Source organism: Rhinatrema bivittatum, chromosome 3 (assembly GCF_901001135.1).
Source record: "Rhinatrema bivittatum chromosome 3, aRhiBiv1.1, whole genome shotgun sequence".
NCBI lineage: Eukaryota > Metazoa > Chordata > Amphibia > Gymnophiona > Rhinatrematidae > Rhinatrema > Rhinatrema bivittatum.
Genome location: NC_042617.1, coordinates 339687088 through 339699377, shown reverse-complemented (window position 1 = coordinate 339699377; position 12290 = coordinate 339687088). Strand labels below are relative to the sequence as shown.

At 43.1% G+C, this 12290-nt stretch overlaps 1 protein-coding gene across 1 annotated transcript in view; it reads right to left on the bottom strand.

Annotated features, from left to right (window-relative positions):
* SIM1 (SIM bHLH transcription factor 1) overlaps window positions 1–9961 on the bottom strand; it is a 129240-nt gene extending 119279 nt beyond the window's left edge. Inside the window, exons 1-2 of the mRNA XM_029595364.1 lie at window positions 9826–9961; window positions 8306–9005 (exon numbers count right to left, since the gene is read on the bottom strand). Of these exons, the coding sequence (XP_029451224.1) occupies window positions 8306–8480 (175 nt within the window). The 5' untranslated portion in view covers window positions 8481–9005; window positions 9826–9961. The remainder of the gene's footprint in view (window positions 1–8305; window positions 9006–9825) is intronic.
* Between the last annotated feature and the right edge of the window lie 2329 nt (window positions 9962–12290).

The following is a 12290-nucleotide window of genomic DNA, read 5'->3' as shown; positions in this document are numbered from 1 at the left end:
GGTAAAGATAAACAAATCTTACATGAATTCACTGTTGTGGCAATCTAATGGAATTTGGGTGCTGGATCGGATTTTAGAGAATGGTCAAGTAATTGCCTTTTCTGTTCTGGCTGAAAAATATGGTTTGCCTGCTTTCTCGGTTTCTCAAGTGGATGCAATTACAGGATTGGCTGAGTGTGTGTAAGAAGTAACTTTTGACATTTAAGGAGAAGCTGGACTTTATATCCACTCTCTCTTAAGGTTATCTCTTCTGGACATATTGCATCAGAATATTGCAAATTTAGCAGTACATTTCTTATTCCTAAAAATATAGGCTTGGAAAATGTGGTTGTATGATCTGAATTGCCCTGAAGTTACCATTGTTTGGGACAAATTCTGGCACTCAACGATTAGTGTTTTTGTCAGCCAGTATGAATCAACCCAAGTATTTTATAGCTCAGAGGATAATATGGAGTCCATCGAAGTTGCTTATAGCGGGGTTGCTATTAAGTTACTGTTGGTCCTGTGGAGCTATCAGGGCATCTCTGTGTAAGCTATTATTCATGTCCAAATGCTTATTTATTTTGGGGAAAAGTATGGGAAAGGATTGCCAGTAAATTGCAATTGGATTATTTCCTTACTTATCAGTTAATTATATTGAGAATTGTATGTGCCCAATTTATGCTTATCTCCAGTCCACCTCGAAAGAAACTTAGATATTCTGTTGTGTTCCACAATGTATATGATTATGTGCAATTGGAAAGACAATATTATTCATGGTGTTCACTTTTCTGGAATACCGTGTCTTCCTTATACCAGTATGAAAGTGTCGCGGCTGAAAAGCACTGCAGTGCGGCTCCTTTGAAGAAAACAGGGCGACCTGATGAGATGTATTTAGGTTTGTAGTAAACTTTGCCGACAGGTGCTGCTTTCTTATTTGTATAATGGCTTCTTCTTATGCTAAATCCCATGGAATAGTGCTGCCTTATTTGTGTTAACCTTTTGAATAACTTAAACCTTAACAAGGAAATTTAAACTTTAAAAATTTTTTTTTGAAACAACTAAAGGAACACTCCTTGGACTGCTGTGCACCAGAAGAGAAAAATGCTCTTAAGGACTTCCTGCAAAGGAGAGCATCCGTCAAGGAACGGAAACGAATTTCCATTCGCTGCCCCCCAATTCTCCGTTCATTAAACCCACCATTAATTATTGTCTGTAAGCAAAGTTCGCTGGGAAAATGTCATCAAGTTTCACACACAGAAAAAAAAAATGATTTTACAGCAACAATCATTAGGTTATACACAGGCAATTATGCAGCAGCACCGTAAGCCTAAGGAAGTAATGGGATGAGCCAGGGATCCTGCCCCACCGTCTCTGACCCGAGCTGCAGCCACGGTCAGATTTCCGCCGGTGACCTCCTGGCACCGGCCGATGCCCTCTGCAATCCTTAGAAAGCGGGAGTTAGCTGGAATAAACATTGGGACCCACTTAGGTGGGCGACACCGCAGGTCCTGACTGTTCTGGCATGGAAGTGCAGTCAGGGGGGGGGGGGTTATTAGTCCCCTTGAACGCTTGCAATGGAGGCCAACAAATACCACCTTAGCTTAATGAGCGCTTGGAATGTCTGCAAAATCCGGACCCACTTTCCGCTCCGGAAACGCCGAGTGAGGTGGAGTCACTTCTGGACTTGAATCAGCTACGCCGGACACCTGCTGGCCACTCGGGAAAAGCTGCCGGACGGTCGGACACGGGTTGGACCAGCATTAGGACGGCAACCGGAGTCACACGAATACAAACCTTGCAGTGCTGGGCTGCCCAGCCCTGCTTTCTGGATAAAACGGTTTTCCATAACTCGCTGAGGTGGCCCTTGAACCTTTGTCAATGCTGATGCAGCGTTTTGTATCAGGTGCGTGAGTTTTGGGTCCTACCTTCACCACTTTAATAAAAAAAAAAACAAAACCTATTTAAACCAACCTCCCAGTGACGTCCTACTCTGAAAGGGCCTGAGGGTCCAGGAGCCCTGGACTCTGACCATGCATCTTCTCCCTCCCATCTCATAAGCTCTGGCAGTGACATCAGAGAAGGAACGAGCTGGCAAACAACACATGGAAAGGCGCTGGAATAAAACCAACCCTGGAGAAGTTGGAATCTGAGGGGCTGGAAGGTTTCTTTCACTTTGCATTGTAGCTAGCCCTGGGTGTCTTCATGTAGCCCTGCCAAGCGAATGGATAACAAGTCACGGGTGGCCATGCTGAACATTTCTATAGCGCTGCAAAAGAGCAGTCCCTGATCCATAGAGCTTACAATCTAATAAGACAGACATACAGGGCAAGAGACTTGGGGTGTTTGATACAGCACAACAATGCCTAAAAAGAAAGTTAGTTAAGAAGACTAAAGGCAGACAATCAGGACTAAGATTAAAAAGCGTTTCAAAAAGCTGCATCCCATTTCCCCGTGGCATGGACATATAAGTGCTGCCTGCTGCCAACAGAAACCATAGACTATAAGACAGGTAGGGTAGGGTGTTTCTGTTAGGTTTCAGTTCCGATTTTACTGGGTTCATTTCACAGCCCAATAGTTCTTCTCAGTTAACCGAAAGATTTTACTGCTCCTGTAACACCACGGCTGCAATCAGCTGGAGGGAGGGGAGCTAGGAGCAATCGAAGAGTGAGAAAATATTACTCTTTTTCAGAGAAGTTCCTATCACCAGATCCCGTGCTCTGTTAGCAGAATACCGCTTCTCACAAGCCCCGTGGGCATAATAAACACTTTCCTGTATATTTAGGAATGCATGGAAGGGCAATTTACTTGTTCTTAAGCAAAACTAAAGTGAAACCGTACAACTAGTAGTATTCTGACTAGGCGATGCTCATTATTCCTGACATTTATTCTTATTTCTTTATTTATTTATTTATTTATTTAGTCATAGTAACTTGGCTGAAATGACATCATCGCGGCTAGGATGGATAGGCGGAGAAGGCCCGGCTGAAATCTGCCCGGTTTGCTTGCCAATTCGAAATAGCAGGAATGCATTAACTACCTGGGCGGAGGGATTAGCACGTGAGGAAGGAACCGGAGGAATTCAGGCGGAAGGTGACCTCTAAGCCAGGCTTTGCGCCCCACGGTTGCTAGCGCGCACCTGCTTTCGCGGGGGGGCAGACCTCAGCCCTTCCTCTCTCTCACACGGATTGCTGCCTTATCGCCCGTTTCCCAGGAAGGCCTCCAGGTGCTCAAAGCTTGCTGATGGTGCAGATAGGTCCGGGACAGCCGGAGCCTTTATCATGCGCCCCACCGCAGAATCCAGCCAGGGGGGACCCCCCTTTCCCTCGGGTTTTAAATGCACAATGGGCATTGTTCCGCCCCCCTACCTGGGACCTAGCTGTAGCCCCCGGAAAGATCAGGGAAAATGCCCAGGAATAAAGAAAATCCGTGGCAATCAACTTTCTTCCAGCCTTTTCTGCACGAGCTGACCCCCCTACACCTAAGTGAGGAGAGCGCTACTTCCCCCAGGCCGTCGGTTAATGGAGTTAAATTTCCAATCCAATTTCCATTATTTAGGCGGCAGTGTTAAGGTATTTGCTGCGGGCAATGACCGTTTCTAGGAAGAATTATATCTCGATATAATTCTTCCCATTGCTGCTCGGTCCCACGCGTTTGTGAATAATTCTCCGCTCCTCTGTCTATTTATTCCCCGGGTAAGTCACACGAATTGCACCCGCAGAGAGGTTATCGGCAATGCTGGAAAAATGAATGTGCGTTATGCGATTTAGAAAAAAAAAAAGTGTTGATACGTCTCAAGGCCATAACATATTTATTTACCCGAAGTAAATTTATTTACCCGAAGTATATTTTTAAAATCTATTGACTGGACATGGTTGAAAATTTTTGGAAAGCGAATCTTTTAAAAATATCGAAAGAAACGTGCAATTCAATTTTCCTGCGGCGCTGGTAATAACCAAGAATTAATTTCGGACTAACGCATTCAAACTGCGGTTTCGGGTGATTTAATTAAAATAATAATAATAATAATAATAATAATAATAATAATAATAATAATAATAATAATAAAAGAAGATGTTAAAGGCATTGAACGGCATTAAATGATCAATTTTTGTATTCCTGAGAGAATGGAAATTTTTAAGCAAAAATACTTTTCAAACCCATCGATGGCTTTTCGATTTCTAGCCCATGTTTCGGCTGTGTTATCGGATGTTTCCTTCTGCAACTCGAGTTTTAAATCCACATCAAAATCGGGATTTAAGACTCGGGAGGGCGGCTTGCAAAGCTTTGAAATGAGAAAACCTTCTGCAAAAAAACAAACATTGAAACCTAATGCTCGATCATTCTCCCCCCCCCCCCCCCCAGCAGCAAGAAAAACAGCATTAAATCAGCCATGCACGTGGGAAATGAATTTTGGAGGGTCCCCTCCCCCGTTCAAATGAAGCAAAATGTAAGGATTTAAAAGAGCGAGAGCAGGACGACAGCGTTGTCCCTTTAGCCCTTCATGCAAAATACTTTGGGCCATTTCCTTGAGCTTCCCTGGGTAGCCCCTGGATTTTACAAATGTCACAAGTTTTCTTTCTCTCTTTATTAAAATGTTCTGATGCTCCTAATACAAAAAAAAAAAAAAAAGCAAATATCAAAATCATTACTACTGCAACTACAAGTTAATCATTTGCTCCTAACAAAATTGTTGGCTCAGAGGGAACTCCAGTCTATGGCCTATGGCAGGATTTTATTTATTTTTTCTTAAATAATATGTATTACGTTTGTCCATCTACAGGGTCCCGGTATAGTTTCTGATGTACTGCACACCTTACTGTCTGCTACCTGGCAGTTTTGACTTAGCGACAGGATTCTTGATTTTCCCAGCGAATTCTGCAACTATTTAGTATTCCTTCTCAGACTCTCTCTATATATTTTTTTTTAATTTAAATGTATATTATTCAGAACTTCTTCCATCTCCCCTTTTTTTTTTATTTTGCAAGGTGTGAGTTATATAACACGTTGGAAAAAGATATACAAAATACAGCAACAGCAACAAAAACACATCCCAAATGTCGTTTATTTAATACGGCTTCTCCTTATTTTGTGCCTACCAGAAATGCTACATTAAATACACTGAAAAATATTGAGATACTTTTGTCTTTTGTTTTAATAGTGGATGGAAAAAAGGTTATTGCCGGGCTGTTTGTAATAGTGACTAAGCAGGGAAATAAACTAGCGATGCCACGTCCACAAAATGACTTAGATACATGTTTTTCTTTCAGCGATTTTTAAGCCTTGCTAAACGGTTGATTCGGGGAACGAAACATGAGTCAGTTATTTTAAATATATGGCATATTATGACTTTTTATACATTCAGTGGAAATGAACTGAGGTCATCGAAGAGAAAATACTGGGATTATCATTATTATTTGCAAAGCTATTGGTGCAAATAGTACTAGGTATTATTTGTAATTGAAAAGCAATAAAAAGTTTCACCGTATTCCGCAGAGTATTTATATTAAGAAAAAAAGTATTTATCTAAGAGATTTTCACGGAATTTAACAATAGTCTGGTGGAATAAAGAGCCTTTTTTTTTTTTTTTTTTTAAACAAGGGTCATGTCAAGCCCAATACAAACAAGAATGGCGACTTATAATTAAACTCTAAATGGGCCCATCTCATAATGTATTTATGGAGAGATTGGCCATGCATACCTACGCATCTGACCTAAAGGGTGCGGATGATGAGGGGGGGGGGGGGGAGGAATTCAATTTATTTTACTGGCCCACTTGGTCAAATCAGCAAGCTTGATGCAACAAACTGCATGCTCTGTTCTCTTTTACAAAGTATGGCCTATGTACATCTCAATGCAGAACGGCTACATAGGTATAAATCCATGTCCACTCCTTTAGCAAAGCAAAATAAATAGGAATGCCTTAGAGGTGATTTAAAAAATATATATATCGGCCACGCTGCCATTCTTCCATTACTGCCTTAATTTTCAAATTGCTCTTTGCAGCTAATTAGACAATCCCCCCCGCCGCCTAGTCGTATCTGCTAGGCCTCCTTTTTTTTTTTTTTTGGCAGAAATTAGCATATTGTTCAGAGGAGGGCGGCTCTGCCTGGGCTGCACTTTGCCGTGCGATTCCCTGGCGCCCGCGGGCACCCCCGGGGCTGGGAGCGGCTCTCCCGCTCTTCCGTCCATTGCCTCGGCAGCCCTGCGAGCCGCACCACCCGCCTCTTCTGATGCCAGCAGCGGATCCACGGCGCTCCCGTAATTGACGGGAGGGACTGGAGATCACGCAGCAGAGGCGGCCCCGCGGGGAGCGGGTCGGGGGGGCCGTTCCCTAGGAATCCTTTCAGGAACGGGCCGCCCCCCTCCCAGCGCGCAATCGCTCTGTTTTTATAAACTAAGTGGAAAAGACAACGAGAGCTTCCAAAATAGGAAGAAGCAGAACGCGGGCCTTCATAATAACCTGGAAGCCGGCTAATCGCCCACAGGACAGGAAAGTGAGGATTGGTTTATTTTCACTTTTCTTCCTGGCGTTTTCTGCTTCCCTGGTTTCAGGTCATTATGAGGGATAATAGTGTGGGGAGGTGGGGGGGTGGAATGGCTTCGAGATGCCTTGGTCTACAAATTGATTTTTTTGTTTTCTTAATTGTTTTTATTCTACTTCTTCCAAGGATGTTTGAAACTCAGCGAAATACACATTTTCTGAAATTCTCTTTAGCATCACACAAACAAACAAACAAAAAAAAAACCCGCGCACACACAACTGGACCCTAAACATATAGGGGGGAAAACCCCTGAGTCCTATTCACCTTTCAAACAAGGAACATAAAAATATCCGTTGTCCTCCCCCCCCAAAAAAAAAAAAAAAAATCGAAACTCGCTTCAGACGTGATACGGGACAGATTTGTATCTTCGTGATGACGAAAATATATCTAGATTTCAATCTATTTCTTTTCTTACTGCATTTTTCTAAACTATAAGTCGTTGCTCTGTTGACCAGTTTGACTTACGCAATTTACGAACAGTTATAGCATTTATTTATTTTTTTCCCCTATTCGTTTTTTACTTCCAAATTCAGGGCGCAAAGAACGGAACATCACCGCGCTGCTTCCCAACTTCCCTACTCCCCGTCTAATTTGAACACGATCCCGATGCCTCTCTCCTTTTCTTGCTCAAATAGTCATAAGTGATCTACCTTGCTTTGAGTTCATAGCAAAAAAAAGAAACAAATAATAATCCTGTCCAGACTTTCAGCTAAATCTGACCAATGAAGCCTTCAGCCTTATCAATTTTACACCGCAGCTGAACAATCCTGAGTAAGGCTTGGGTGGAAGGAAGCGCTTCGGGTTGTCACCCCGCGCATGTTTTGCACTCCCTCCCAGCTTGGGCGATTTTTTTTTTTTACGCTAAAGAGCTGTGCCTGGTTTACTTTATTTTATTTTTCTCCTGCCGCTCACTGACCACATCTCCATCAGGCAGACATAAAATGGTCCTCTTTTCTCTGCTGACTCTCCAGAGGGTGCGAAGGATGAGCGGCTGCAGAGCGCACGGAGTCCCCCAGCCAGCTGTGACCCGGGGTACTTAGCAGTAGCACTGCTACACTGCTACCGTCATTATACTAGCGCTAGTTCTGCCAGCATTGCTATCCTGCTGATTGCCACTATCAAACGCTGAAAACAAATAAACGGCTATGTCACACACAAACACACACACACCCCCCACAGAAGGCCCAGTTAGCCAAGGGTTTTCTCCCGCTCTCCAATCTCTGAAGCCTTAGCAAGAATACTGTGCGACCACGGATCCGTATACGTGCAATTTTTAATTTACAACTGGGCCTGATAGAGATAATCCGCCTTGAGGCCAAGACTGGGGAAGGCCGAATATCAGGTTGATAAATAAATCAAGCAAGCAAATAGATAAATAAATGTAAGTGGGCAGACGCTGGCAGAGGTTTTTTTTTTTGGTTTTTTTTTAACTCCTTCCCAGAAGTTGTGGGCTCGGTTTGGTCCCGGCACCTGCTTTTCAAGCTGGTTGCAGAGCTCACACACTCCTGGCAAAAAAAAAAGGAATGGGTTGTTTGCTTTCCTGCTACTTTCCACTGAGCTCGGTAGCCGGAGTGTTGACAAAGGCATTATCGGTCTAAGTCGCCAACCCAAAGTCGTCTTAAAGTACTGAAGTGAAAGTTTTGTTTTTTTACAGCACCGACAGAAGGACAGTGGCAGGAGGACAGCCAACCCTACCGTGCATCCTCCCTCGTCCCCAGCCCCCGTTAAAGGAAAAGCTGGACTCGCATGCCTTGGAAGGTAAAGATGGGTAAGGAACCTACCTTCAGGAAACACCACCCTCATTTTTAAATAGCTGGTCGTCAGTCGGATTATGGACGCTTTGTCAAGCTGGGAGGTGATGGCCGAGGGCAACGGCAGTAACTTGGCCAGTTCATAAAATTCACTGTTTTCTTTCTCCCGCCTAGTCCGGGCAGCATTTTTGGATTTCTCTTTCATCGTGCCTTATTCCCCCTTCCTTCTTATAGTTTAAGCTCCAGCGATTCATCCAAAAAAAAAAAAGGGGAGGATGGGAGGAAGAAAATGTCAACGAACGCACATGCTGGAAAGGTCTGACAAATGCTTAAAATGCAATTCTTTTTTAAAATAAAATGAAAAAAAAAATTGTCCTTTATCGTTAAAAATATTTTTCGAAGCAAAAACAAATTGTTACCAGTTTTAAAAACAAAAATACACGCACAGAAAAAAAAAACCCAAAACAAACAAACAAATTAAAAAAAAACAAAAACACAAAACTAAGACGAATGCCAGCGGCTGAAAAAGAATGGTTTATGCAGTTGCGAATCCATGTATCAGCGCTGCCCTCGCCGCTCGCCAGAAAGCCCGCACAGCCAGCAAGTCATGCCCTTTCCTTCTGCTCCCGGCTCCGCCGAAAGGAGACATCATCGGCCTGTCCCCCCGCCGTCACTCTCGGGCCTCCCCCAGGACGGGTCCCGCTCACCTGGTGCAGGTGCCTCGGTGCTACTGGGGGAGGAAAGGAGAAACAAAACAGCATGACAGCAAGGCAAGTCCTGCCCACTCGGGGTGCCCGGCTCTCCACTGCAAGAAATAAGCAGCAAAACCTTTTTTTTTTTAATTTTTAAATTTTTTTTGTTTTTACTTTTTTTTCTTTTCTTTTTTTAGAAAGATTTTTTTTTGGTTTTTTTTTTTTAAGCATCTACCTTGTCTGAGCAAGCAGAGTAACGCATTTTGATATCCGGTTCCACTTAGACTGATAATGTCCGGGCGTGAACAGAATCTAATTGAGCCCCTCAAAAGAGTTAGAAGAAAAGTCCTCTTCTATCTAGCGGTTTAGAAAACGTTTCACATTACATTTGCAAGGCAACCTTAATCGCTGCAGACATTATTCTACTTCAGTCTTTCTCTTTTTCTGGGGGGGGGGGGGGGGGGGGTTTAAGCGCACTTTTTTTTGTATTCACTAATTGATGCTACAAAACTAGCAACTTTGTTAATTTCCAAGGCATTCCGTGCACGGGCCCAATGTATCAGAATCCTTGAAGTGTTCTCGTTAAACAGAAGAGACCCTGGAAAAAGAACAGAAAACTTGACGGAATGCCGACAGCCAGAGGGGGAAGAGGGAGGAGATGCGAAAAGGGTAGTGGGGGGGGGGGGGGGGGGGGGGACGACTGAAAAATGACAACCATTAGAAGGCATGAAGAATACACATCTGGGCAAAAAAAAAAAAAAAACCAAAACAATCAGCATTCAGTGCAAAACTGCCCCTTACAGGGAAATTAAACGGGCTGCTAATAAAATATTTGAACTGTGGTGAGTCCAGACCTACCTATAATTACGGTCCCAGCAGAGATCCTTCAGAAGACACATCCAAGTCTTCAAGACCATCATTAGTATGAGCGGCGTTAAGTTTCTGCTCGCTCTCCCTCTCTTCTTGATTTTAGGGTGGGGGAAGGGGGGAGGGGGGGGGCTCTTCTGTCTTTTGATTGGGAAGGCTCCCTCTCAGGTCATGGTGATGAAGTTGATATTAATCAAGAAGGGCTAATTTGAGGCCGAGAAATGTCTAATAAACTTCTTCATAGCTAAAGGATTTTTAGTTTAGTACAACTTCATCCCGGCTCTCCCCCTTCCGCGCGCTCCTCCCTCCACGCCACTCACTCGGCCTTCCCAGCCCGCCATTGGCGGAGGGCTGCCGGCCGCCGGGCGCCGATTGGGTAAGGCGCGCCAGTGACGTCGCCGGGTTCGGGAGGCTGGCTGCTGCTGCTGCTGCTGCTGCTGCTGCCGAGGGGAAGCTTGGGGTCAGCGGCCGAACCCCCTTTGCGAGGCCACCTTCCTGCCCGACGCCGGGAGCTCAGGCGCGGAAGATTTTGGTTCAGCTTGGACGGGTGTCCGTAATTAAAAGTTTCTCAGAAGTGGAAATGATGTTTGCTCCCGATTCCAAAGCTAAAAGGGTTAAAAAAAAAAAAAAAAAAATCAAGGCCAGGTGTGCAAGGTGCAGCGGCAGAAGCAGCAGCAGCGTCCACCGGTGACCGAGTCCCTAGCAGAGAAGCTGGACATTTGGTTATTGTCTGCAAATTGTTTGTCCATATGGGGAGGAGATGAAAGATCAGGGGGGGGTGGGGAGGGATTTCCATGAGTTATCAGTCGTTCACTTAAATATGGATGGATTTCAGTTCACTTAAAACCCTTACATTACCAAAAGAATTATCGATGATACAGTGACAAAGGTTTGTAGACTGCAACTGCAAATACATGCACGGAGAGCTCGCTAGCAAGAAGGTTTAAGGTCAGCAGGTTGGTCGGAATATAAATCATATTGGGGGTACCTGCGCCTACTCACCAGGGATGCCCTTTATTATTATTATTATTATTATTATTATTATTATTATTATTATTATTATTTCTGCTCCTTCTTTAAAATAAGTGCCAGCTTTGGTGGGGGAAGGAGAAAAATCCACCTGAGTCAAAGTAGATCAGGGTTTCTAATCCCAGCAGAGCAGGTGTCAAATCCGTTTTCCTTTCCTCATCTTCCTGTTTCCAGATCCTAGGTGAACGCCATTATTTCACTCGACTCGGTCCTTAAATATCGAGCAGATGGACAGGAGCAAAAAAAAAAAAAAAAAAGTTAGCGGCGATGTTTCAGATCTTTCATGCTTCTGACATTTCCCCGTAATCAGGTAGGTACGATGAATGTTGGTTTTCTCTGCCGCTTCGCTGTGCTATTTGGCCAGGAGCATGCAGGATTATGCAGATGTCATGTAAACACATCTGGGCAACAACCGGAGCACGTAGGGTTACATTATCAGGTTAGCGCCAGTTTCGTGTCTCTGGGTTGCAAGTTTGATGAAGTGCGATCCCACAGATTTAAAAAACCAAACAAAACCAGTATAGAGGAGGAGAAGCCCCCACTTTATCAGAAGCCTTCGTAGCAGCGCTCAGTAATGTATAGTAAGTAATATCCCGCCAATGTACAGAGTCCGGGGCAATCTTTCTGCAGTCATCATTTATAATTTTGTTTCATTTTGGGAGCACTTATTACCTTTATGTAGGGACATTCGTTTTCAGTTTTAATTTTATTTTTTTTCCTTGGGAATTTCAGTGTTATAACAAAACAAAAACTGTGAGAAAATGCCTTTTTTTTCTATTGATTTTTCTCTCCTTTGTTATAGTCTTTTTCCCCACTGATTTTTTGTTATACAATCGAAATATCTAGGAAAATAAAAATAATAATATTAATAAACAGAAAACAAAGGTCCCTATTTATATGCCCCAGAAATAAGATATTTTTGATCATTGTTTGTCTCAATCCAGATATTAATAATAGATCTACGGAAGGGCAACAATAATTCAAAAAAAGGCTTTACATTATTGAAAAACTATGCATGGAAGTCACTATTTTTTAATGTAATTTATTTTTATTATTTTTTTTTTTGCTTATCTGCTTGCTGGAGCTAAATTTTTTCTTAAGACTTTCCAGAGTCATTACGGACATGGTGAAAAAAAATAATACGTTTTGGGTTTTCGGTTTCGTGAATACATGTCCCTCTGCAATGGTATCTAGTTCTTCTCATCCTCACTTACTAATAAACAAGATGTTTGATAATTCATCAGTGCAAAATGAGTATTTAAGTTTTTTAGATCAATCAAGAAGAGGTGGGTTAAGAGAGGCTGTTTATAGTGTTGCAGTTCAGATGGTCACAGGGTATTTATTTGTTTAATACACAGAGTAGATGTGTTGTCATGAAATTACAGAACGATAATTACAAGGAATTAGCCAAGACAATTCCTACTCTT